We start from the raw sequence: 26,825 nt of genomic DNA, 5'->3' as shown, positions 1-26,825 counted from the left end.
AGTAAGCAAAGGTAGTATTTTTATTGAATATAATTTGATTGAAGCATCAAAATTTTCATTTGCAACATTTAAATAAAATTAGATGGGTCGTGGAGTTCACTGCAGTGCTGAAGAGAGAAATCTTGTTCTCAAGCTTTGTGAAAAGGGTAAAACTTATAAATGCATTGCCTCACTAATGGGACGATCGGAAAACTTCGTTACAAATGCTCTAAAACCAAAAAAAGATAAAAAGAAGCCGGGTGCCCGGAGGAAAACTACCGTAAGAGAGGATTCCCGGATAGTCACCTTGGCTAAAAGGGATCCTTTTAAGTCTTCGAGAGCGATTGCCATCGAAATGAGCAATGTTGTATCGGCACGAACTATTCGTCGACTTCTATTAAGCTCGAATCTACCTGGGAGAGTTGCTCGCAGGGTTTCTCTATTGCGTAAATCAAATATTCGGATGAGGCTTAATTTTGCTCAAACTCACAAGGCCTGGTGTGGTTTAGAGGGAGAGCGTAAATGGAGGAACATTCTCTGGAGTGATGAAACAAACAAAAATTTCTTTGAGAATGACTCAAATATAAATGTTCGAAGACCTAAAGGCAAAGAATTGGATCCTAGATATACAAAAAAAAGGCGGTTAAGCACGGAGGAGGTGGCATAATGGTTTGAGACTGCTTTTCATGGCATGGTTTTGAAATGCACCATCGACCATTTTCATAATAAACAGATTTCTGTAAAAGGAACTATTGAGTAGTGTTTTATGCTACCATATGCCCACGACAACATACCTCTAAAATAGAAATTCCAACAGGATAACGATTCTAAATAGGACTCTCCAGTAGTTAAGGATTGGTTTCATGAAAATATAATTGAAGTTTATGAGTGGCCAAGTCAGTCTCCAGATCTCAATCCAACTGAGAACCTTTGGAGACACTTGAAAAGGCTAATTTTCAAGACTACCTGCTTCAATTACACCCAATTATTGGAAAATACTCAGGAGGAATGGAGCACCATTCCTGTGGAAAGGTGTAGAAGGTTAATATCGTCTATGCCCCAAAGAATCAGCAAAGTCATTGCGAATAAAAGCGGATATACAGGGTATTAACCATACTTATCCAAATATATTCTAAATATTCTACAATATTTCAGAATTTTTAACTTTTTTTTTTTTAATTTGCTGGGTACACCTATTAACCTGGCCAGCAAAAATTTGAGTTTTTTGTGAAGTATGCCAAAATTATGCTAAAAATTATTATTTTTTAAACTTGTTTTTTGTTGTTGTTATTCTATAATGTGTCTATTTTTTAATATAAATTAAATTTTTTAGTTACATGAAAAAATATAGACGTTATTCTCATTTAAAAAAAAACAAAAATTTCACACCTATTAATTTGACCATGAGTGTATTTGCTGTCTTTGCAAGACTGAAAGACCTAGAATTCCTCTAGCTAGATGCTTGAATAAGAGCATTTTATGAATGAAATTTCCAGAATATTTACTGCTGACATTGAAAGAGATGAGAATGATGCCGAAAATTTGAAATTTCTTAATCATGAGCGTTGCCTAGCAGAGCCATATTTATAAAATTCAATTGAAAACAAGTAAGAAAACTCTAGTCGAGACTGCTCCACTACGAGATCCCCTGAACCCTTGGAGTAATAGCTATTTCAATAATTTTTCGCGTCTTTCAGCTTACACAAGAAACACACACACACACACACGCACGCACGCACACACAGGCATACATACACACACACATACACACACAAGCATACACACGCATGGGCGCAGTGTGCGCTTACTATGAGAACTTAATTGTTTAATAACATTTTTTGTGGACACACGATCTTCATGAAACTTTCAGATTATGATTATAACATGGATATGCATGTATTTGCCAAAGCACACGTCTCTAGTATTTGAAATACGCTTTTTACAAAAGTGAGGGTGAGGGGGTGGATATAGAGGTGACGGGTAAATTTTAACAAAAACCGAAATTGCATAAATTGCATATAAGCATACATTAAAAATTTGAAGACTCTAGCAATAAAGGTGTAGAAGATATAATTTTATAACTGCTTTCGATAAGGGTTTATCGATCAAAAATATCGGGATGAGTTATCGATTTTTAATGACAAACTCGATATCCGCGCTGTAAATACGGACATTTAAAAAAAAAATTTTTAAGTCTCTAGCTCTTACATCTTCGGAAATCGACGCGTTTAAACATACGGACAGACGGACAAGGCCAAATCGATTCAGCTCGTCGCCCTGATCAAGAATATATATACTTTGTGGGGTCTGCCACGCCTCCTTCTGCCTGTTACATACTTTTAACAAAACCATTATACCCTGATTTCCCATTGAAAATGGGTTCAGGGTATAGAAAATATATATAAATTGAATAATATTGCATCCGATTCGACACGCATTGCCAATGCACATGGCAAACGAATTGTAAGCTGCTTTGTTGTTGCATGCGGCATTAAGCGAATTTTCGTCGTATAGCAGTTACTTGATTCTTCCTGCGGCACATGTTCACATAAATAGAGCTGTCATCTGCATGCTCTTCTCTCTTCCTCCTCATTCACATCCTCTATCTCCTTCCCCCTTCCCGACACTCGTGCCACCGTCTATCGATATTCATTAATTGCAGTTCGATAGCTCTTTTGTAATTGGCCAGCTGCAGCTAAAAATAGATGGCAACGCCTAAAAGGCTGCCACATCGCGTGCATAAGCCAATGGGCTGTATGCGTTATGTGCACCTTCTATTATGGAACAAACAGCCAGTGGGTAAATACATACCAACAGCCATACATACATACATACATACACATGCATGTATCTATAGACACACGCAAACTATTGTCGCTGTTTGTGATCAGCTCTGCCGCGACTAACACACGCGCCTGGGCTGTACTTGCTGTGGGCGGCGTAACAGAGACAGCAACAGAATAGCCATTCGGACAACAACAGCCAGACAATGAGCCAGCAGCAACAGCAGCAGCAGCAGCAGCAGCAATAGCAACAACAACAACAACAGCAAGGCAAGCAAGTCACGTGGCTGTTATGCGTGACATCGTAGTGCACATTTTGAGGCACATTCGAATTCGCAGCAAATGCTCAATTTAGCTTGGATAAAGTCAACGTGCCGCCGCCGACGCCGGCAGCGAAGTGACCCCAACCCCTGGGCCGGACCCCCTGCACGACCAGTCTGTCGCGGCAAAGCAAACACCCTGACAGCAGGGGCTACCCACCAGTCAAAGTCCCGTTTCCTATCGACTATCCCAACAGTAGCCGCAGAAGCGACTTCCATCTTCTGTTCAAAGCAAGATTACGCGTACATAGCTTAACCCTCAAGGGTACCAAAGGGTCGTAGGATAACTGGAAAAAGTTCTACAAAGTTCTACTGCAGAACAAAAAATTGATCTTCAATAAATATTCATATTTTAATATAATAATTCATATTTTTAAATTATTAATTCTCTACTATAACTATCTTTTAATAGTTGTTTGTCAATATTTTATTGTGTGGATTCATATAAAAAATAATATATCTAAATAGTCAGTAAATGAATAGAGCTCTGAGCTCCAAGCAACCTTCTTGGTTCACTCCGCGACATTGTTGCACCGCATTAAGGGTTAAGCTCAGAGCTAACGAAAACTATGTCAAGCCGAGCATTGCCGAGTGCCAATATTCCGAAGAAGAACGCACGTTGTGGCGGCTGCTGCGACCATGTCATGTGTTGGTATGTGTGAGCACGAAGCATGCATACACATATACAGGTCGTGTCTGTCAGTGTGTGTGTGTGCAGTTTTGCCAAGCTTGGCACGCTGGCGCCACAATGCGCTTTTCGTCTCTTAGCTATCGAGTCTGCCGTCAGTATTCGTACGAGTCTTCAACAAGTAGGTCGAGAGCAACGCAGTTAAAAAATTGTTTTTAGCTAACGCAAGCGGTATTGAACTACATAAACATACACACGTTTCAATATTTAATTTTTTTTTAAATAATTTTTTGTTTGTGAAAGTGCCAATGCAGTTAAAGTGCAATAAGTATGTTCCAAATAAAATTATATATTTAAAAGAATAAGTGAGTCTCGCACATACATGCAAATGTATTCTTATTCATATTCTAACTTCATTTGCAATGCGTAGATCGGCATAGCAAGAGCGCCAAAGAGAGCGTCAGAGAGGAAGCGAGAGAGAGACCAATGAAACTGAACAAATGCACACAAAGAGTGCAAAGCATACAAAAACAACAACAAAGGTTCTAAAGATTTGAGAGCGGAGAGCAAAGCAAATGTTTTGATTATCATGCATTTGTATGGCTATGTGTCTGTCCGTGTGTTTGTGTGTGTAATGCAAAGCTCAATTGAAACTTACATAAAGAGCGCTGTTGTCAATGCCTACGTAACATATTTACTTTAATTGTGCACTTTTTACGCTCATTGTACAGACGCATAGGGTATATTTGTTTATCGTCACGTTTGTCTTTTGCGTGTATTTACATATGTATAAGATCAGGTATACAAGTAGGGGGTTAAGCTGAGAAAAAAAACTTGACATTAGCTACTTGATATAATGTAAATATATAAAATATATATTAAATATAGTTAAGTTCCACTTACATTTATATATAGGCTAGGGGCTCGGCAACACGAAAGATTAGAATAGATGTGTAAACGAGTCTTAAACTATGTCGTATACCCTTCAAAACATTCCCCATGCATACATGCGTATGCCGCAATCAGACTGTGTGAAGAGTATCACATAGTCGTTTGCATTGGAATATAAGGTGCTGCCCTTGTTGCAGTTAGGTGCGGGAGAGAGTGAGTGGGAGATAGCCGCCAGACTTAGCTCGGAATGAACAACAGCATTTGCTTGAGACAGACCGGCCCAACAGTAATAACGGCAAATAAACAAACAAACATATATACACACAGACATATAAATATGTATGTATATGTGTATGTGTGTGTACGCATACGATCTGCATATGAATTGCGGTAGTCCCCTAACCACAGGAATAGTCTATGAATATTACACATACGCCACATTGTATTTAGTAGAAAGCAAATCAGTTTTTACTTTTTATTGCTATTGTTTCTGAACAAGACTCGAACAAAATTAAAGACACATTTTTAATATTGAAATCAAATGAATAATTTAGTTTATGAAACACGAAACTGTTTAGATTTGATTGTAATGATAAAAGCAGTTATAACGCTTAAGAATAGAAAGCCAAGGTTTGTTTTGTAAGAAAGCTCTTCAAAAAAGCTTCCTGTAACGGCAACGAATGAGGAGAAAGAGAACAGAAAAATTGATCGATTATGAATGCACGTAAAACATTTGCACATATAGAAATACAATTTTAAAAATTTATAATGCATATAATTTAAAAAAAAAAAAAAAAAAAAAAAAATGTGAAGAATATCTTGAAAATTAAACTGATGAACAAAAACGTATGATTTTTGAACTTCAATAAAATTCGAAAAGTTATTGCCTCGAAATCATGCTAAATCAACGTTTTTTGTTTAAAGTCTTACATAACATTTCAATATGAAGTATTAGATAATGTTATTACTCCTGCCTGCCTATCAAACGATTCCCTCAAGTTGAAATTGGATATACGTTCTTTTATTTTTTAACGTAACACTGCAGTGTGCACATATACATACATACATACATATGTGCATACATGTGTGCATATGTATGTGCTGGCTGTTAGCATTACGTAAGGCAATGGCTTCCAATGGTTCGTTTGCTCAGCAGATTTCATAAATTTAATACGAACAAAATTATGAAACTCAAGCTGAAATGAACATTTTTGCAGAATATTTACTTTCATTTTTGCCTCTCTTCTAAAATCCAAGCGACGCTACTTATAATTATTTCTCTTATAAGTAGATTTCTGTGAAGCCGGCATTTATGCGTCTTGCTTCTGTTTATGTACTTATACATACGTTATACGTTGATGTGCTTAGTATTTGTTTTGTTTAGCGTCCGACTGCATAACGGCATCCGTCAGCAGTCGCAGCTGCAGCTGCAGCTACACGTGAGTCCAATAACAACCAAACGCTTCTCTCATTTCTCTTTGTGAATACTACGCGCAAATGCCATCTCTGTCACACCTCAGCTGACTTGCCCAAGAGATTTTGCTGTTCGTTAAACGTGACGACAATTTCATTACGATGTCTCTCTCTCCCTCTCTCTCTTCACGCTGAATCAACGCGAAATCTATTCTAATATGACTCAATTATGTGAATGCCAAACAATTAGTGAGCTGTTGGAATTATCAATGAACTTGCATCGAATTTTAATGTAATATTTTTTCTGAATGAGAATTATATTGTTTTTTTTTTTTTCGAGCTGTAGTTGTAATGTTGGTAAAAAATAGAATGCAATAATTTCGCTGAAAGCTTAAGGTTAGAAAGATATTTCTACTCTAAAGCTTAGAGTGTTATGTGAGATTGAAGTTTAAGCGTAGTAAAAATGTTCTATATATAATAATAATAACTCGTAATAATCAAAGTGTGATATAGGTAATCCTTTCAAAAAATAATAATCGAAAAATATAATAATACAAGTTGTTTGAAAACTTTACAAGAAACTCTTTCTAAAAATGAAAGTTTTCAAAAATTTTATTACAATTAATATATTTTATATTGTATTTAATAACTTTGTATTCTTCATGCCGTTTGTAGAGTAATTTAACCAACATTACGTTGTATATTATACTTTTAGGCGCAACCAACTATTGATTCTGTTGAAAAAACTTTGCGAATACTTTTGAAACACTGTAGAAGCTATTTATAGCGAAGATATTTATCAAAATGGAGGGAGAATCCACGGAGTCAACACACAATACCAAAGTATCCGATTCGGCATACTCCAACAGCTGCAGCAACAGTCAGTCACAGCGCAGGTGAGTTGAATGGAGCGATCCAGGCGTTTCCTGAGCACCCTAAGCTGATGCTCTCTATTCCGATCCCCGTATCTCCAGTGGCAGCTCAAAGTCGCGTTTAAGTGGCAGCCACTCCTCCGGCAGCAGTGGCTATGGGGGTAAGCCCTCGACCCAGGCCAGCAGCAGCGACATGATCATCAAGCGGAACAAGGAGAAGTCCCGCAAGAAAAAGAAGGCCAAATGCACGGCGCAAACATCGACAGTGACATCGCTGGAGAACAACGATGAGCAGCTGGTGCCACAGCCGTGTAGCTCGGTCAGCTGTGAGCAGCTCCAGGAGCTGCAGGACACACAAAAGTTCTGTGAGCCGCCGGCATGCGATCAGAAGAAGCTGAGCGAACAGCTGCTCGCCGTGGATGACAGTGAGGCGACTAAGAGCAAACAAAGCGACCAGGCCCAACAGCTGCCCGCCGTGGCACCCCTCTCCGCCAGCTGCAGCCTGCAGCCGGGCAACGTTCCGATTGCGTCGAGCCATGGCCAGGCGAGCGGCAGTGGCGGCGGTGTCAAGCCGGACAAGGCATACGAAGCGCTGCCGAGCAAACTGGAGACGATGGCCGCTGGCGTGGGCAAGACACAGCATCCGGAGAGGGTAAAGGAGGAGAGCTTCTGCTGTGTTATCTCCATGCACGACGGAGTTGTGCTCTACACCACACCCAGCATTACGGACGTCCTGGGCTTTCCGCGCGACATGTGGCTAGGTCGTTCCTTCATCGATTTTGTCCATCTAAAGGATCGGGCGACATTTGCCAGCCAAATCACGACCGGCATACCCATCGCCGAGTCACGTGGCAGCGTACCCAAGGATGCGAGATGCACCTTCTGCGTTATGCTGCGACGTTATCGCGGCCTCACCTCGGGTGGCTTCGGTGTGATCGGGCGCGCCGTCAACTATGAGCCCTTCCGCTTGGGCTTAACATTCAGGGAGGCGCCCGAGGAGGCCCGGCCGGACAACTACATGGTATCGAATGGCGCCAACATGTTGCTCGTTATCTCAGCGACGCCCATCAGGAGCAGCTACAAAGGTGAGCTAAGAATTCATTTTAGAACTCCATCCACTTATACACATCCTCGTTTCCCGTTCCTCCTGTCTTCAGTTCCCGATGAGATTCTCTCGCCGAAAAGTCCCAAGTTCGCCATTCGACACACGGCCACGGCGATTATCTCGCATGTGGACAATGCCTCGGTCAGCGCACTTGGGTACTTGCCACAGGATCTGATTGGACGTTCCATCATGGATTTCTATCATCACGAAGATTTGGCGATCATGAAGGACACCTACGAGAAGGTCATGAAGAAGGGACAAACCGCTGGCTCCTCGTTCTGCAGCAAACCCTATCGTTTTCTCATCCAAAACGGCTGCTACATCCTCCTCGAGACGGAATGGACGAGCTTCGTGAATCCCTGGTCACGTAAACTGGAGTTTGTTGTGGGGCATCATCGTGTATTTCAGGGTAAGTCGTTGAGTCAGTCGAACCCCACCGAAAGCAAATTGAAATAGATCATTATTTTCTCCATTTATCTCGCACTGACCGCAGGTCCCAAGCATTGCAATGTATTTGAGATGGCGCCAAATACAAAGCCCAAAATATCGGAGGACGCACAGAATCGGAACGCGCGCATCAAGGAGGATATTGTTAAGCTGCTGGCCGAGACGGTATCCCGTCCATCGGACACCGTTAAGCAGGAGGTATCGCGTCGCTGCCAGGCGCTGGCTAGCTTCATGGAAACGCTGATGGATGAGGTGACGCGGGCCGATCTCAAACTGGAGCTACCCCATGAGAACGAATTGACGGTGTCGGAGCGTGATAGCGTGATGCTTGGCGAAATATCGCCGCATCATGACTACTATGACAGTAAGAGATCCACTGAGACGCCGCCCACCTACAATCGGCTTAACTATAACGAGAACCTGCTGCGTTTTTTTAACAGCAAGCCTGTGACCGCGCCCGTGGAGCTCGATCCGCCGAAATTGGAATCATCCTATATGAGTAGCGCCCGGGAAGATGCCCGCAGCACCCTTAGTCCCGTACACGGATTCGAGGGTAGCGGCGGCAGCGGCTCATCCGGCAACTTCACAACCGGCAGCAATGTCCGAATGAGCAGTGTCACGAACACTAGCAATGCCGGCACCGGCACCTCGGCCGGTGACAATTCCGCCGGCGGCAACGGTAGCGGCAACAGCAACAGTGCCCCGGCCGTCACAGTGACCCTAACCGAGTCGCTGCTGAACAAGCACAACGACGAAATGGAAAAGTTCATGCTGAAGAAGCACCGCGAGCTGCGCGGCCGCAACGGTGAGAAGAGCAAGAAATCGGCCAACGAGAAGATGCTCGAGTACACGGGACCGGGTCATGGGCATGGCATGAAACGCGGCGGTTCTCATTCGTGGGAGGGCGAGGCGAACAAGCCCAAGCAGCAGCTGACCTTGTCAACCAATGTGGGCGTCGGTGTGGGCGTGGGCGTCGGTGTCGGCGTCGGCGTACCCGTACCCGTACCGGACACCCTCTCCAAGTGGCAGGCCCCAAGTGCGCCGACCACACAGTACGTGGCGAACAACCTGAACTGCGCCCAGAACATCAACTTGTGGCCGCCGTTCTCGCTGGGCATCACCACGCCCTCGGCGCACAGCAGCCACACGGCTGTGGCACAGCGCAGCTTCTCGCCCCAGCACAGTCTCTTCCCCGCCTTCTATTACATACCGGCCCCGTTGGCCAACGCCACGCCGGCGGCGCCCAGCGTCAGTCCGCAGCGCAGTCACAAGAGCTGCGAGCAGCCGAGCACTTCGCAACAGGCCGCTGCAGCGACGGCGATGCCGTTGCAGTACATGGCCGGCGTTATGTACCCGCATCCGTCGCTCTTCTATACGCATCCGGCGGCGGCTGCGGCCACAGCCATGATGTACCAGCCAATGCCATTCTCCAGTGTCACCAACACGATGCAGCTGGCGGACCGCTCCAGTGGCTCACAGTCTAGCTACAACAAGCCCGTCTATGCGGTAGGTCTTCGTCGGTCATTAGCATCGATCATTGAATTGATCGTTATAATTGCAACTGAAATTATCCCAATTTATCCCAATTATCTTGCAGTCCCAGCAATCGCCACCTTCGTCGTCGAACAAGACACCGGGCGCCTTCCACTCGGTGACACCCTCCCAGCAGCAGAAGGCCTCGTCGCAGGCGACTTCCGTGAAGGCGGAGCCCGGCTCGAATTTGGCGCCATCGGATTCGTCCAAGAAGGGCATACCCGACTCGCCGATGGCCTCGGTCACCGGCGAAGGCTACTCCTCCGATCAGCCCAGCAATCCGCTCATTTTGAAGGTGCCGTCTGCTAGTGCTGTTGCACATACCACAAATCCAAACAGGCTAACCCCTCCTCTTTCCTTGCCGTTTCTAGCAAAAGTACACGGACAGCAATGGCAACAGCGACGACATGGATGGCTCCAGTTTCTCCTCGTTCTACTCGTCCTTCATCAAGACAACGGATGGCTCGGACAGTCCGCCCGACAATGACAAAGAGACCAAACACCGTAAACTCAAGGTAGGCTTGATAAGAATTTGGGAATACTTTGACTGAACTTTGACTGGAGAATGGGCATGCGAAATGTCTTTGAATGTCTTGTTAAGATCTTTTATAAATTAAAGTTCAGAAATATTCCTAATGAACAAGATGGAAGCCTGAGGATGGCCGGTAGAGCTAGATAATTATAGGGAATCTTGCAGATTATTGAATATACCCATTAAGCACTCTCAACTGTTTACAGGATGCACAAAAGCCATAGAAACTAACATTCATTTCCATTCTGCAGTCCGTCATGCAGTCGGATAACAAAATCGTGGAGCATCCGGAGGAGGATCAGACCCAACACGGCGACGGATAACAGATGACGGCGCAGCTACAGCTGTGCCCATTGCTCCAAACCAGCTGCAGCGTTTGATCTAGCTGCAGCCTTGGTCCAGAGTCGCCCAAAAACTCAACGCCAACCGAATGGGCGAGCATTACTTAGGTGGGTAACAGCTCCTGGGATTCTCTCGCTCATTCTCTCTCTTATACTCGCTCTTTCAGAGTTGCCCATACGCACACACATATATACGCATGTGCGTATGTGTGTGTGGGTGTACGTGTTTGTGTCTGTGTTTGTGTATCGCTTGTACTTCACTTGTGCTGGAAGGAGTCGCAGAGATGTCAAGATGCCAAAGATCTAAGATCGAGGATACAATAACTCAAAAGTAGCCAAAGTGCTCGACTGGACTGATAGCCTAGAACCATAAGCTCTTGCTCAAAACACATTCACATCCACAAACTCTATATTTATATATAAACATTATGCTTAAGGCTGTGCTTCTTAACTTAGCTCCACATTTTGGAAAAGTTCCTTAGTTTTCTATCTAATATATATACATACATTTTTTCGGAGCTAAAATATACGCAAGGTTCATACCTTATAAAACCTAAACATAAAGGCTTTTACATTCGGGATGTGGGAAAGACGATTAAGGTAATCCAAACATCGATAATTATCGACTGATTAATAGAAGATATATGTTTTCAGGCTGTATTTTGAATGCCTTGAGTCCAAGATATATTGATATACAGATTAGATTAACCCTAGGTCTACCCAACAACTTCCAGACTGTCTACAAGCTAACTGCTAATCGATTATCGATCACAGTAAATCCCATATATCATACATCAGTGTAATCTAAGATCTTATTCTTTTAGAAAGAATTCATCATATGGTATTTTGTCGAATAACATTTGTAAGACAGTTCTATAGGCACGATCGGCGGCTTCTAATATCTTCGGCTGTATGTCCGCTGATAGAGCGCTCCACTCATCGTTGAGGACCTTCAAGGTGCTGTCCCGCAGCTCCACATTATCGTCGAACAGATTCGACATATTAAACGATCCGCTAAAGGAGTAAAAATTTTAATTATTTTGATGGTATTATATGACAACTGGGTAAATACGTATTCCGACTTAAAGCGAAGGACTATCCATATATTCTATGAGAAATTTTGACGAGTACAGCTCGAAAATTTCGTTAGAGATTTACAATTGACATGACAGTTGACATGACAGTTGACATGAAGTTTAACTTTAGCATGAGGTGGTTATTTATAGCTCTACTTCCTCAATACATTACTCAAATCTAAGAATTAAACCCTTCCAATTTACTATTTTATCGATACTCACGAGCTCACTTTGGCGACCGTTTTGTAGTCGGTGATCTTCAGATAGGAATGTCCGTCCGGTCGTTGCTCCGGCACAGCAGTGAGGCGAGTTTTGGACTGCATTTGGCTTAGATTGATGACCATCGTGCCTTTGCTGACAATGGGCAGGATCAGTAGCTTGCCATCAACTTCGTAGTTGGCCCGGACTTCAATGTCGGGCGAATTGACGATCCAAATCAATTTCAGCGGCTTCGTGAGATCCGCAGAGAAGCCCTTCACGCTCCTGAGGATCGCTCTGTCGGAAAAGTGGTGCAGCGTCGTGTCTCGCATGATCAGACTGAACTGCATCGAATCGCTCGCTCCGCCGCTCTTGATGCGCAGCGTGCCCAGCTGCAGGGGCTCTACGCTGGGTATATTCCAGGCGGGCAAGCCGTACTTGAAGTCACGGAAATAGATTTTCGCCTGCTCCAAAATGCAAGCCTCGTCGTGCAGAGTGCAGTGTTTCATCGGGCTAGCTGCAAGCAGGTTTTGCCATTAACTTTACAAGGCACCCCAACCAACTGGCAAAACGAAGCACGAAACTTACGCAAAATCTCAGCACCGACTGCAGCCCAAAGAGCAGTCGCAACTGTAAAAATAATTAAATGCTTTCCGTACGACATTCTCCGTGTTCGTCTCTAGATCTGCGACTAAATCGATGCGAACGCGTGCGATTCGTTTTTATAACTGCCTTACCCGCTAACTGCTCGGCTGGAGCTCAGATCGGGTGAGGTGTGAACGTGTTAATCTCCAGTTGCCATTAGCCAGGCAAATATAGAATTAATCGTAGCAAGTTGAACTGTGAACCTCTACGGTCATTAGCTACTCCCAATTGCCTAATAGTTGGCGGGTGCTTAAAGCCACCATAAAGTGTCGGAAATTCTTTTTGAATAATCATTATTAACAGCAATTAATAGAGCGACGTCAAGTGTCGAATTGCATTTTTCGAAGAACTTGTATTTTTTATTTTTCTATATTCCCGATTTACTTCTCTAACTGCCTATCTCTCTCTATATATATATTTATATATACCTATATATCTATGTATATACATCTTATCATCCTCAATACTCCCTCAATATTTCTCTCCGCATCGAATCAATCTCTTTCAGTAGCTTTCTCTCTCTATATATCTCTCCTTCTCATTTCTCTTCACCAACCTAATACTCTATATATATATATATCTCTCGCTCTCATTTCTCTCCCCCGCTCTTGCACTTTTCTCAGTATCAGTTTCTCTCTTTCGCTCTTAATATATCTTTTTCTCTCTTTCTTAATATATATTTCTCTGTCTCTCTCTCTCTCTCTCTCTCTCTCTCATTATATCATTATCTCTCTCTCTCCCTGTTAATATATATTTCTCTCTCTCTCTCTATCTGCTACACACACACACTCTCTCTCTCTCTCTCGCACACTATATCCCTCTTAATAACCCTCATTAATAATTGTGTCTCAAATTATTCCCATTCTCACTCTATATCTCACTCTCTCTGCCTCTCCCTTTCTGGCCCTCATTCTCTCCCTCTCTCTCGCTTCCACCCTCCTCGCTCACTGCCTTTCACTCTCTATCCATTTGTCCCTTTGACTCTCTCTCTCTCTCTCTCTACAATTTTCTCTCCAATTTTCCGAAATAATTTACAGGGCATTTCATAGTCTATCATATACTATATACAATAGCTGGCGGTTTAGTTGCGTACTTCACTGGTATTGAGCACACATCACTTATTAGGGGTTAAATGACAAGCACTAGACATTGTCATCGCAAATACAACTAAAATCTTACCTGTCGGAGGCCTATAGCATATATAGTATATACCATCTTTACCAGATACATCCCATATATTATTTAGGCAATGCTTATGGGCACGCTTCACTTATATTTATAAATTATATAATTGCTCTATTAGAACGTAATTAGAGCAGGAATTTATGTAGCCTTTAGCCACCTAACCTTAAAAAAATCATTGAATTTAGGTTAAGGTGAATTGCGTTTTTATTGAAGCTTAATATAAATAGAAATAAATGGCAGAAAGTCAGTCAATGATCATAGATATAGACTTGGGTAAGAAAACTTAGTATGTTCTATCCAAGCCTACCTACCTACCTATTCCTAATTTGGAATCATTTCTCAATATTTGGAATCGACTTGTAAACTAATGTTTCAAAAACCTAAAGAACTCGAATTTCCCTCCAGCCCAAATTTAGGGTACACCTATAACACTAAATGCTGACAAATTTCGCTTGTGTTTTATAGAACTAAATATAATAATAATCTCATCATATTAAAAATTGACGCTTTTAATATTTTACATAAAAATGATTTATTCAGGAAATTGGCTAAGAAAAATAAAATTTGTATCTAAAATGTTAAGGCATTTTTGAAATTGTTGTCTGAGAGGTGCTCAACAGGTGCAAAGGTGCTGTCGAGCAGTTGATACATAATGAGTAACCGCTTCAAGCGGACGGGCTATTAAGAAGTGCAAACAGTTAAATGGGATTTATGGGGAATATGTTATGAGCAATCGAAAGCCTAATTGCGGAATCAATTAAAAATATAAACAGCTTTATTTACATTTATCGAACTTGAACCGGCTTCAACGGTCTAACGAGTGAATAGAAGGCTGGGCTCTTGAAATATGTTTGATAAGAGAGGTGAAGCAAGAAGAGCTGCTAAAGCAGTTAGAGGAGGAGCAGGAAGAGGAGGAGGAGGAGGAGGCGGAGACGTAGGCGACACAGTTGTTAAGCGTCATCGTTCGTTTTCGGCTTTTTGATTGTCCTTGGTGCAGCACCTTACGATTGTGACTGATCCGTGCCAAGATTCTTTAGCGATTGCTCAAACTCCACCGAGTCCACCTGACGTTTGGTTGGATCAAAGGGTGGCGGACCGATTAAATTTACCACTTCATCATAATCTAGCGTCTCCTTATCCAACAATGCCTCTGCCAGCTACCAAGAGAGATAGCGAAAGAGCGAGGGAGAGAGAGAAAGAGAGACAGATTTAGTTAGAATGGAAGAGAGATAAGAGACGTGTTGCCTTGCCTTCTCCAGTTTGTCGCGATGTTTAATCAGCAGCTCCTCGGTTGTCCTGTAGGCCTCGGAGACAACGCTGCGCGCCTCGTGATCAATAATGCTGTCCATGGCACGGGAGAAGGGCTTGGCGCTGCCGCTGGCGCCGCCGCCGCCAGATTCATTCGCGTCGCGCACATAGATCGGGCCCAGCTTCTCGTTCATGCCAAATTTCTTAATCTGCGAATAGGCTATCTTGGTGACCTTCTCCAAATCGTTTTGGGCACCAGTCGTAATGCGCTTAAAGACCAAATTCTCGGCTGCACGTCCGCCCAGTGCCATGCACATCTTATCGAATAGCTCCTCCTTGGAGTATAAATGCTGCTCGCTGGGCGTGTATTGGGCAAAGCCCAGGGCCAAGCTAGTGCGCGGCACAATTGTCACCTTCAGCAAGATATCCGAATTGGGCAGCATCCAGCCAACCAGAGCGTGTCCACTCTCATGATACGCGATCACCTTGCGTTCGGTGAGCGACAGAGCATGCGAACGCTTCTCGGTGCCACCTGAAACAACAACAGATTAATTGATTCGCTCACACACAGTGATAAAGAGAGACAGAGAGGGAGAGAGCCCGGAATTCTCGACACGCACCCACTAAACGCTCGACGGCGTATTCAAGATTTTTGCTAGTGACCTCTGCTTGAACGCTGCGCGCCGCATGCAATGCTGCCTCGTTGCACACATTCGCAATGTCGGCGCCCGAGAAGCCGGGCGTGAGGCGTGCCAAACGTTGTGAATAGGTGCTGGGCGGTTCGGCCAGCTTAATTCCCGACAAGTGCTTCTCGAATATCTCTTTGCGTTCCTGCAGCGTCGGCAGATCAATAAGTATGTGACGATCGAAGCGACCAGGTCGAAGCAAAGCCTGCACACAAAGAGAGGAAAGGAATCAATTAAGCTGCATTTGGGCGAGACTCATCTCTATCTATCTCCTACCTTATCGAGTATGTCTGCTCGGTTGGTGCTGGCAAGCATAAGTACACCCTCTTTGGTGGCCATGCCGTCCATTTCGACTAGGAGTTGGTTAAGTGTCTGCTCGGACTCGCCGGAGCTGCCCTGGCCCATGCTTTCGGTGCCGGAACGCTGACGTCCGATAGCGTCGATTTCGTCTATGTAAATGATGCAGGGTGCCCGCTTCTTGCCTTCCTTGAACAGATCACGGACGCGTGCGGCGCCCAGGCCGCCAATCATTTCAATGAACTCGGATCCATTCATGCTGAGGAACGGCACCTGCGCCTCGGTGGCCACCGCCTTGGCCAACAGCGTCTTGCCACAGCCCGGTGGTCCCAGCAAGAGGGCGCCGCGTGGCACCTTGGCGCCCAGTCGCTGATACTTTTCGGGTGACTTCAGATAGTCCACGAACTCCTTCACCTCCTGCTTGGCTTCACTGAGACCGGCCACGTCGCGAAACAGTACGCCACGGCCACCATCAAAAGGATCGACTAGCGTGAACTTGGCCCTGCCCATTTGGTTCTAAGGAATACACAATTGAAAATCAATCAATCAAGCGATAGGATATCGAGGCACTGTATCGAAGATTACTAACGAATGAATCCATACTGAGCGGGCTCTTCATGCTCTTCATACGCGTCGCTATGGACATGAGCAGGGCGCAAAAGAGTAACAGCATCAGGATGCGGCCCGTGGTATCTGTTTGTCGATCATAGGTGACCGGGACGCCGTCTGTGATGCCCAAGCGCTTCTCCACCATACGCAACTTCTCCTCGAATTTGTTAGCATCCGCCACAGCCATGTGAAATATGGTAGAGGTTACTTTGCGACCCTTAATCACAGCACCATCGTGCAGGATAATCGTAACCATTTCCATATCCGGGCGTATGATCAGTTCTTTGACCTCGCCCACGGCTAGCATATGGTGAACAAACTCATTCCAGGAGACGTAGCGTGTGGAGCCCTCTGGTCGTTCGGTGCGCGGCGTTATAAGCAACGAGATGAACGCCACAAACATATATATGGTGAATAGCCATAGTACCGCCTTTGTTAATACCGACCGCATTTTCTCATCGTTTTCATTGTTTTTGTTGTTATTTGGATTGGAGGCCTCGTCGCCAGAGCCGGGCCCAGCCGCGGAGCTCGGTCTGGGCTCTTCTTCTCTGCCCTTGATGCCCTCCGCACTCCTTCCGCTGTTCTCTGGCTCAGTTGTGTTGGGGACTGAAGTAGGTTTATTGCCCGCCGTGTTGCTGCTTTCTTTGCCGGAGCGGGGCTTGTCTGCTTCTGTATCTGCCTTGCGTGAACAAAAGCATCGCATATGCAGTTGCTGCACCTCACGTGGAGTCAATTGAAGCGAGCGTGCAACTACGCCTACAATTGCCTTGTACTCCGCCCGCAGCATTTGCATCTGATGGTGATGGGCGAAATGTATTTAATTGTGAGACAGTCTCACACTGGGATGCACAACTCACCTGACGCCAGCTTAATGGGTGCAGGGCGGGAGAATTTAGCTGTCGCTTAAGATTGCTGGGTAATCGTGTGTCGGTGCTCGCGGCTGCGGCGGCGGCGGCAACAGTAGCATCGCCATTTGACTGGCCATTGTGTGTCACGTAGGTATGGCCGCGTGCCACATTGTAGGGTCCACGTTGCAGCACAGTTCTGACATGTCGTAAGCCTTTGAACATAATTCCTAGCCACTTGTATTATGGCTACTTGTGGCCGCCGGTTCGAATACGTAACTTTCAGTTGTTTGCTTGAAATTACATGCATTAGAGTTGCCACCCCGGCGCAAAACGCGGCTGGCCTGTCACAGCAGCGCTCAATCAGCTGTTCGATGTTGTTGGGGGGGCAGTAAGTAAACTATTAATTTGTTTCATAAAGATGTCATTTTGAAAGCCACATTGTTATAGTTTTCAGTGTGAGAATTGGGAAAACAAATACATAAATATGCCCGAGGATTTATGCGAACGCATTTTAGTATTATCATATTTACTATCGAAAATTTCATATTAACCCTTAAGTGACCACCATTCGAGAGAATAGTCTATATATAGTCCGGCTGCTTAAAATGAAAAATTCCGAAAGGCGTTAATCCTTAACATATTGTATACATATAAATTTTTCTTTTTATTCATATATGCATATACAAAAAAATACATAATAATAATAATGCTATACAAAATTACTTCGTACTACACAATAATAATGTCACTGAATCGAGTAGCTAATTTGTTAAGTGTTTTTGATCCTTTAAATTTGTTCACTGTTATTATCAATAATTACTATTCACTGAGCCATCAAATGGACCCATGCTATCGCCAAAGTCCTGCATTTCCTCGTCGATTTCGTCATCAAAATCATCGCCCAATTCCTTCGTCTCTGGACATTGTCGACAACGACTCTCATTAACACCATAGTTAATGCACGTAGAGCCTACACATTCACAGCAGCTATCATGGAACCATCTAAAAAAAAGTACATATATTTTACTAATGTAAAAATATAATATGTATGATAATCCGGAATGGAATTGGACTCACCTACAACTGCTGGCACCCATTGTTTGACAGAACTGACGGCATTTATTTAATGATACGCACTGATCTAAATATATAACCGTACAATTGACTGTCTTCGTATTGTCACGTTCCTCATGAGCCTCTTCCAGATTTTTGTCATTATATTCTTTAATAAGGATAAGAATATGGATTTATTAGTTATGTACATCGGTAACTATTCTATATTCTACTCACTTAAATAGTATTTCTCATCTTTATCCAGTTTTGGTTTACCCCTAGACCAATCTACTTGGAATGTGAAGACATCCCAGTATTCACTTTCACTATCCTCTGTAGTGGCCAGCACATCGAATAGTTCTGGAACGCCTTCAAAATCCTCAACGTGTGATTTTTTGGACAGCGCATTCCGCGTTTCATTTGGCTTGGGACACAGTTCTGCAAGTTAACAAAAAATTGTTAGCCATGGTCGTAACATAGGTGTTAAAGTGCAACTATCTTATCGGCTTTGCAACGGCGGCTCAACTATCGATAGTCAGACAATGCGCGATAGCCATAGTTACACATCTCAAAGAGCACAGACACACACATGCATACATATACAAACAAGGCAACTGCGACAACGCAATAATGAATAATGATAATGTCGCACTAGATCACATCATCAGAAAAATATGTATATGTAAACATGTAACTGATAGCAAATACTCACCCACACAACTGCAGCACTCCTCATAGTACTTGATGCCTAAGCATTTGAGGCACTCCTTGCAGCAGGAGCAGTTCTTAAGCTCGCATTTGCAACTCTGCGTCAACATGCACTTGGACACTATCGAGGCGCAGACAACTTCGTTGCACGACTCCACCACGCCATAGAAGCATGCAAATCCCAATGCTAGAAATGCGCCAACCGTTAGCAAGCGCCACACCTCCATTGTGATATATATGTTTAATATATAATATTGCAAATACAAATGTTTTCCTTTAGTTTTGTTTATGATAATAAGGGTCCCCACACACTGTTTTCTTCGGGTGGGTGGCTTGGCGGTGTATTTGAATTGCACACGAGTAACACAAACAGAACGAGCAACAGAGAGAGATATGGACGGAATACGCAAGCGACACAAGCCGATAGTTTGAAAGACTTTAATTGATTGATCGAGAGTCAATCTCGACTGACTGAATAATAGCTGGCTTGCAAATCAATTGCAGCAAATAACAATAAAGAAATATTTATGTATGTACACAGAATATAAATAAAAACAACACAACACAAACAATTGTTAACTATTGCTACACATAGAGAACATTACGAATATATATGCATTTATTACTTATTTATGAATATATATATTTGCTATTTGATAGATACATAGAAATTGGATTTTGTAGCGCGTTATTTTTTGTCGTATTTGCAGCACAAGGCACAAGAACAAGTTTTGGAATGAGCTATGAATATTTTACTAAATCATTGAATAAGTCAGTCACAGCGCGTAACAACAACAGCAAGCGGCGGCAACATCAGCACCAGCGACAGCACCAGCAGCAGCAGCCACAGCAACAACAATAAACGACACCACGACAAACACTAACAAAACGAAACAGAAGACAAAACACACACAGCGATCAACGATCGACAGATGAGAGAGAGAGGAAAACGACGACAACAACGACAACGATGTCGATGTCGATGCCGACGTCGACGTCGACGACAACGAGACGGCGTCAGCTATGTAGCTTGTTTTTGTTATTGACGCGACACAGCAGGGCATAACTGTCTTTATATTTTTGTTGTTGTCTCTCTCCTGTCTTTTTTCCCAGCCAGGCCCAGAGGCTAGTCAGCCAGTTAGTTAGCTAGATACAATGCGCGAATTAAGCGCCCGCGCAGACACACCACACGCACACATACACATGATCAAACGGAGGCTTGGAGAAACGTAAACACGTTACGAAGCATTGTTGGCATGCGAGGAGGGGAGAAGTTAGGACGCGAGTGCGATCGCGAGCGCGTTCATTAACTGAATGATGGACTACCGCAACGAGATGCGAGCCAACAACAACAACAACACCACAAACAAAACGATCAATACACACATCAGCATTAAGATCCTAAAGGTATTTGATTGGAATGCTCTCAGCATCAAAGTGTGTCCATGTGTGTGTGCATGTGTGCGCGCGTTGATATTTGCAATTGTGTGTAAGCCGCGTTATCGACGTCGATTTTTTTAAAGCTGCACTATCGGCATTTTCTCGAAGCTAATCGGATACATGTTTGACTTATTTAAGTAGGCCTATGATTATCTGTAATAAAACAATGAAATACAAGCTGACAAACACAAATATAAAGTAAATACATTCATTGTACAGTTACTGCAATATCCAAATTTAAATAGATTTTATTTTTGATATTTTCCAATTATCAGTATCGATTCTCTAATTGCCAGTGATATTCTTAAGACCTTTAAACAAGTCAAACATTAAATTTAAATTAGTAATAAAAATTTATTAAAATAAGTAAGTCCACAAAAGGTTCAACTATTAAGCGTTGCAAATCTATCAGCGAAACAGCTGTTGAAGTCAACACGAAACGCTCTCATCTCTATTGTTCCATGTCCAATAATAAGAATATTCGCAACGTTTGGCAACCCTGAGTGAGCTAAGTAACAACAAAAATAATACCGCTGCCTCAAATCGCTGGAAATTACAAATCAAACACAACTAAATGATTGTGTTTAGGAATTGTGCGGTGCTTCTGGTGATTGCCTCAATATGCAGTTTCTTATATGGCATTGCACACATACACCTCGAGGTGGAGCCCAATGCTTGCCGAATGACTTATATGTTTGGTGAGCCAAGATTTGCGGTAAGTTGTGATAAGCGAAACGCTTCAAATATATATTAAGCCTTAACGACCAAATTTGTTTTACAATTGTGTAGCGCGTTCGATTTAATGCCAATAAGCTATTTCCCAACTATGGCCTATACTATTATTATGAAGGTATGCGCCAGCCTCTGGATCCTCTTAAAACACGTATGACTGGAGCTCCAGTTATCTTTGTGCCCGGCAATGCCGGGTCGTACAAGCAGGTACGCTCCTTAGCATCAGTGGCGTTGCGCAAGGCAGGCGAACATCCACATACAGGCAAACATCTAGATTACTACACAATTGACTACGATGAGGAGCTGTCGGCTCTCTATGGCGGCTATATGTATCATCAACAATCGTTTCTCAAACACTGCATACGTACCATTGCTTCACTATATAGTCAGCCCAGCCCCGTTGTGCTGATCGGCCATTCCATGGGCGGCAAGCTGGCCCAGTCAGTGCTAACCGATGCAGAAATCAGTCAGCATATTAATGCCATTATCAGCATATCGACACCACTCGATCATCCGGTGCTCAACTTGGATGCACATCTGGGCCGATTCTATAGCGAGACACACGAGCAGCTCAGCCGCACACGCACCGCCACCCAGCCGTCAATCATGACAAATGTATGCCAGAGCTTGCATCAGAAGCCGCTCAGCGAGCAGAGCATGACCAACCAGGATCTATCCGCCAAGCTGGATAATGTCTTGCTCATTTCTACGGGTGGCGGCAATCGAGATCTGCTCGTGCAGGCCGGTCTGACCACCTCGCAGTTCAACGATCTACATGCCATGGCAAGAAACAATAGCAAAGTTATCAATTTACTCCCCGCTAAAATTCTTTCCTTCCGCAGACCTCGGCTATACCACGCGTGAGCCTTAGCTGTGACCACTTATCGGCTGTCTGGTGCCTGCAGTTCATGCAGGTCATCAATGGCTTCCTGTTCAGCATTTCCCAGCGACGAGATGATGGCTCAGTGGTCTTTAGCAACAACAAACATCGCAACATGCAATCTGCATTAGGACACTTTGTGGTAAATGACATGCGGGGCTTCTCAACTTGCTCAATCCATTTAACTTATTCTGTATATTGTAGAAATCGCCGACACGTCAGCAGAGCTTCATAAAGATTCCAACCCACAATAATTGGCATGAAGAACGTAGTCTAGTCATCAACAAGTTTTTCACTAACGGCCTAAAAAGTCATTATTATGAGCTGATTGGTTTAGGTCGTCAGCCACGCTATAAGGTTGCATCTAATTTAGTTTAACAACATCTCTAAATACACTGTTCACAAAGCGCATCGAGAGCGTATTGCTTTCAGTGATTTAGCTTTGAGAACGTAGTATTGAGCTGTTGGCTAAAATTAACACCAAATTCTTATGTGTTCTCATTTTTTGCGACTCTCTAGAAACTTGCCATTGAGGCTCTGAACATTGACGGCGATGAGAATTGGCTATTCGGCTGTGAATCATATAGGAACATTGAAACCGGACAGAACTATTGGTGAGCGCTAGCATCCGCATCCACACAAGCAACTAATTCTCTCTCTCTCACTCTTTCTCTCGTTTTAGCCATAAGGCAACGTCTTTAACACATCTCGTTCAGCGTCTGCCCAATGCAGACCAAGATCCCAGAAGCGTTGCAATTCTTGATTTGCACAATTTACGCAACACATATGAGAAGTGGACCCACTTGCTCGTGCGCTTGCCGCCGGGCAGTCAACGCACTGGCTATAATCTGGACATCTATGACCCCAAGGATCGCATCCTAGACATACGCATGCCGCGCTGGTATGCATCTGGGCGGCGCGTCGCTATTAACGAGACACTACAAGGCACCATACACTATCGCATGCGCATTGCCGATCTGGTCGAACCGTATCAGAGCCTGCGCGTTTACATTGATCCGCAGAACTGTCTACAGCCGAAATACCGGATCACGGTCCGTCTGTGCGTGCCCTGGGCAGCCGGCTTTGAGCGCTACCACACTCTGACGTAATATTTCCGTACAGCATCTAACGCTAGGCCAAAGCTAATCGTTTGTATTTTCAGTTCACCAGATCAAAAACCTGGACTTTACATCAATGTGCCCGTCGTGATGCCTCGACATTATAATACCACATTGAATCCAGTTTTGCTCGACTTGTACTTGGATCCCATTTGCCGTTATCGCATTAGGTAAGATATGCATATAGAATAGGAAATTTAAGATAGAATAGAACTAACGTTCTTTCTAATATTGCAATTTCCATTTTTGTTGGTTCAAAGTCATAGATTAGATATGCCTCTCTCATTTGCACTTATGGCAACAACTCTAACTCACTCTCCCTCTCACTCTATCTATCAATCTATCTCTCTCTTAGCTATGAGAATTCCTATGCTGATGCCTTGTCACGTATTGTACTTGAGTTCTATGGCTGGATGCCAGCACATTTCGTATGCGTGCTGTTGATTGTGCTGCGCAATCAGCTGGACAAGTTTCAGGTCGCGGGCAGCTTCCAGAGCTTGAAGCCCTACATTGGCTACTTGCAGTACACATCGCTCTATGTGGTAACAGGTATAGTCAGCCACACCCAAATGCTATCCTTATCGAATTTACATTCAAATTTGGAATTTGGAATTTCAGGCTGCCGCTTGTTCAAGAAGTTGGTACTCAATATGAAGATGTTGCCGATACCCGAGCAACTGGACTATAGCATTAATATATCGATCATAATCCATTGCACCGCCATTGGGCTGTCGGTGATGACCGCTTTGGCCTTATGGTTTTGTTTGACCACCTATGGGAATGCGATCCATCGTCTGGCGTTGCGTTTGACACGCCTATCCTCATCCGGCTCGAACATAATGCTCTCGATCATGACACATTTGCCGATCACCTACGGCATACTGACAATTAGCGTTGCTCTGGGCGCTTGCAGCGGCCTGGCCCTGTTTTTGGCGTTTGTTTTCTATTTCCTGATGGTATCGAATGCCTACAAGGACTATCTGGAGGACTATTTGTGGCAAAAGGCGGCCAATTTAGTGCACATGGCAACCGGCATTGGCAAGAACTCAAAGACCACTAAGGAAAATCAATCTACAGCTGTAGCTAACGCCATAGACCAGTCGCCAGTGCCCAGTGATGATGATGAGCAGTCGCAGAATCAAGGACAAGATGAGCAACACGAACAGAAACCGCTGCAGCCCAACAAGGATAAAGCCGAGGAGGAGCTATGCGTTGGCTTGCAAAACTTTTCCTTCCATGTAACCCTACTCCTATTGCTGCTGACACTCCTATTGCTTAGTGTTCCGGCCAGCTTGGCCTGGCTGCGCAGTCGCAGGTGCGTCTCCTACTCCCGATTTGTAATATGGTTTCTAGATATACATATGAATCATCCATTTACAGACATGGCATTATTCTACCCGATCCAGCTTTACATACAACCATTGTGTCCATTAGCTCAATTAGCTTGCTGCTGCAGCTACGCTCACCTCAGAAATTGTAAGTAAACAACGTATTCAAGATGAATTAATTAATTTGAAATACGAATGTAAATTCACTTTGCTAAATGGGCAGCACTTTTTCCCATTTGTTTGCTATTAACAAATATTTCAGTTTGTTCATATTTGAAATCGTTTCATTATTTCGTTATAGACCTGGCTATTGGATTCTGTCCGTCTTGTTGTATTTGTGTGCTGGAACTACCTTGCTCTATTGTCAAATTGCTATATATCGACTGAACTATATCATCGCTGGAGCCTTCGCAGTGATCGCCATACATCAAGTTCTCCAACGTTTATATCACAAGCTGCGCCCCGCAGCCACTTAGGATTAATGACAAAAAAAAAAAAAAAAAAAACCCACAAAAGCCAATCAAAACAATTTCCAATGAATGTAAGAAGTTCCTTTTTTTTTTTTTAGTTTTAGTTACTCGGTTTGTGTTGCGGCTCGTTTTAGACATGTAAAAAACGAATGCGAAAATCCCGATTTCTGTTGTAGACTTAGTCAACATTTGCCTGTAACCAAATAAGCGACACCAAACGCCACGCACAAGCCATTGCCCAAGGAGACGTCCAGTTGGATAGGCAATGCAAAACTCTGCAAATGGAAATGACGGGAAGTCCATAACGATCTGCTCCACAAATCTAACCCAAATGGATAAATGGAGGCTGTGAACGCCCCAAATCGATACAAATTAATAATACGAATGAATGAAAAAAATAACCAAAGAAGAAACCAACATGAAAACAAACCGAAAATTTCACTCCATATTTATGGCATGTGTGAAAAATGAATTGCAAATTACACTAAACAACATAATCGAGACACGTGTTTACCGTACCTTATTGGCGAAATGAAAAATGTTAATCAAATAATTAATTAGTCTACATTTATTTTATGTGGGGATATTTGTGTTATTTATATCGTAAGATCTATATATTAGATCTACAAGTCTTCTACTCTGTATACATCTGTTATATAGTATGTAATATGCATATATAGCGCATTAGTCATAATATTAGTTTCGTATTTTTATTATTTTTATTTTTATTTTTTTGTGTTTACAAATTTGTAAATTTTTTATTTACTTAACTTTTCAGTCCGATTTCGCGTTCTTATTAAGTATTTTATATATACTCAATGTATTATAATCTTCCTGTACTTAGGCAATAAATTAAGTACCTACTCATATATATATTTATGTATATATAAATATATATATACGAAGACATGAATATAAAGAAATATATTTATGATGATAAATCTACAAAGTTTTTGTCAATCTAAAGCTGCTTCAACCAGCTTCAGTTTCAATTTCAATTTGCATATCAAATTGCATTCAATCATTTCTAAATTCATTTTATTTAGCTGCAATCAAAATATAACTACTTTATGCTTTGATATGAATATGAAATTTAAATTTATTAAAGCTAAAGGTTATGAAATTGAAACTGAAATTGATTGATATTTGATATGATATTGAATGGAAATTGAAATTGAATGGGTAGAAATCCATTCAGCTTACATTGATTGAAGCTAGTTGATGTGAAGTCAAACGAGATGGATCGTCTAGTTCTGGGCACATTACGAAAGAGTTTTAAGTGTGAAAGCAAACTCCAATGCTGCTGCACAGTGTAAATACCAACTATCTATATGGGCAATCGTTGGCCTACAACTTTTTGCTTTCCCTCGTGTTGAGACATCGAGCGTCGCGTCCTCAGGCAAATGGCAGTCAATGGAGCTGATGGAGTGGTACTTGTACTGCAACTGGAATGGATGGGA

The 26,825-nt window shown here is 43.1% G+C and overlaps 5 protein-coding genes across 16 annotated transcripts; 2 read left to right on the top strand and 3 right to left on the bottom strand.

The window, feature by feature from the left end:
• The first annotated feature begins 3,800 nt into the window (after positions 1-3,800).
• per (period circadian regulator) lies at positions 3,801-12,814 on the top strand. 6 transcript variants are annotated; one of them, XR_016271423.1, is made up of 9 exons: positions 3,813-4,075; positions 6,730-6,910; positions 6,989-7,971; positions 8,044-8,400; positions 8,485-9,944; positions 10,036-10,266; positions 10,343-10,486; positions 10,755-10,952; positions 11,012-12,814. XR_016271423.1 is itself a non-coding variant. In XM_089476099.1 (8 exons), exons 2-8 carry the CDS (start codon positions 6,819-6,821, stop codon positions 10,725-10,727), a joined length of 3,285 nt encoding a protein of 1,094 aa, XP_089332225.1. In that variant the 5' UTR covers positions 3,801-4,075; positions 6,730-6,818; the 3' UTR covers positions 10,728-12,814. The 6 variants fall into 6 exon arrangements, 5 of the variants coding, with proteins under 5 accessions (XP_089332225.1, XP_089332221.1, XP_089332222.1 ...); XM_089476099.1 differs by having other exon boundaries at positions 3,801-4,075; positions 10,710-12,814; XM_089476095.1 differs by having other exon boundaries at positions 10,755-12,814.
• dyw (daywake) lies at positions 11,488-12,848 on the bottom strand. Its single transcript, XM_018015559.2, has 3 exons — positions 12,707-12,848; positions 12,143-12,635; positions 11,488-11,858 (listed from the first exon to the last, which is right to left on the bottom strand). The coding sequence occupies exons 1-3, from the start codon at positions 12,780-12,782 to the stop codon at positions 11,657-11,659; spliced, it is 771 nt and encodes a 256-aa protein (XP_017871048.1). The 5' UTR covers positions 12,783-12,848; the 3' UTR covers positions 11,488-11,656.
• Positions 12,849-14,455: 1,607 nt separating this feature from the next.
• Positions 14,456-18,099, bottom strand: Spg7 (SPG7 matrix AAA peptidase subunit, paraplegin). Its single transcript, XM_018015548.2, has 6 exons — positions 17,646-18,099; positions 16,769-17,581; positions 16,159-16,695; positions 15,817-16,087; positions 15,199-15,728; positions 14,456-15,105 (listed from the first exon to the last, which is right to left on the bottom strand). The coding sequence occupies exons 1-6, from the start codon at positions 17,856-17,858 to the stop codon at positions 14,950-14,952; spliced, it is 2,520 nt and encodes an 839-aa protein (XP_017871037.1). The 5' UTR covers positions 17,859-18,099; the 3' UTR covers positions 14,456-14,949.
• A 175-nt stretch (positions 18,100-18,274) lies between these two features.
• Positions 18,275-20,737, bottom strand: cv (twisted gastrulation BMP signaling modulator crossveinless). Of its 5 annotated transcripts, none has more exons than XM_089476103.1 (5): positions 20,599-20,737; positions 19,402-19,584; positions 18,927-19,127; positions 18,714-18,858; positions 18,275-18,638 (listed from the first exon to the last, which is right to left on the bottom strand). In XM_089476103.1, exons 1-5 carry the CDS (start codon positions 20,600-20,602, stop codon positions 18,446-18,448), a joined length of 726 nt encoding a protein of 241 aa, XP_089332229.1. In that variant the 5' UTR covers positions 20,603-20,737; the 3' UTR covers positions 18,275-18,445. The 5 variants fall into 5 exon arrangements, with proteins under 5 accessions (XP_089332229.1, XP_089332230.1, XP_089332231.1 ...); XM_089476104.1 differs by lacking the exon at positions 20,599-20,737 and adding an exon at positions 20,024-20,260 and having other exon boundaries at positions 19,402-19,618; XM_089476105.1 differs by lacking the exon at positions 20,599-20,737 and adding an exon at positions 20,024-20,260.
• PGAP1 (GPI inositol-deacylase) lies at positions 20,664-25,918 on the top strand. 3 transcript variants are annotated; one of them, XM_089476102.1, is made up of 12 exons: positions 20,664-20,804; positions 21,314-21,552; positions 21,627-22,352; positions 22,412-22,591; positions 22,654-22,806; positions 22,969-23,063; positions 23,132-23,554; positions 23,612-23,737; positions 23,923-24,116; positions 24,186-24,882; positions 24,948-25,043; positions 25,197-25,918. In XM_089476102.1, exons 2-12 carry the CDS (start codon positions 21,412-21,414, stop codon positions 25,369-25,371), a joined length of 3,006 nt encoding a protein of 1,001 aa, XP_089332228.1. In that variant the 5' UTR covers positions 20,664-20,804; positions 21,314-21,411; the 3' UTR covers positions 25,372-25,918. The 3 variants fall into 3 exon arrangements, with proteins under 3 accessions (XP_089332228.1, XP_089332227.1, XP_089332226.1); XM_089476101.1 differs by lacking the exon at positions 20,664-20,804 and adding an exon at positions 20,996-21,203; XM_089476100.1 differs by lacking the exon at positions 20,664-20,804 and having other exon boundaries at positions 20,996-21,552.
• The last annotated feature ends 907 nt before the right edge of the window (positions 25,919-26,825 follow it).

The sequence above is a fragment of the Drosophila arizonae genome, chromosome X (assembly GCF_054131065.1).
Source record: "Drosophila arizonae isolate 15081-1271.41 chromosome X, UAZ_ARI_1.0, whole genome shotgun sequence".
In the NCBI taxonomy this organism is placed as follows: Eukaryota; Metazoa; Arthropoda; class Insecta; order Diptera; family Drosophilidae; genus Drosophila; species Drosophila arizonae.
This window is presented reverse-complemented; position numbering and strand designations above follow the sequence as displayed.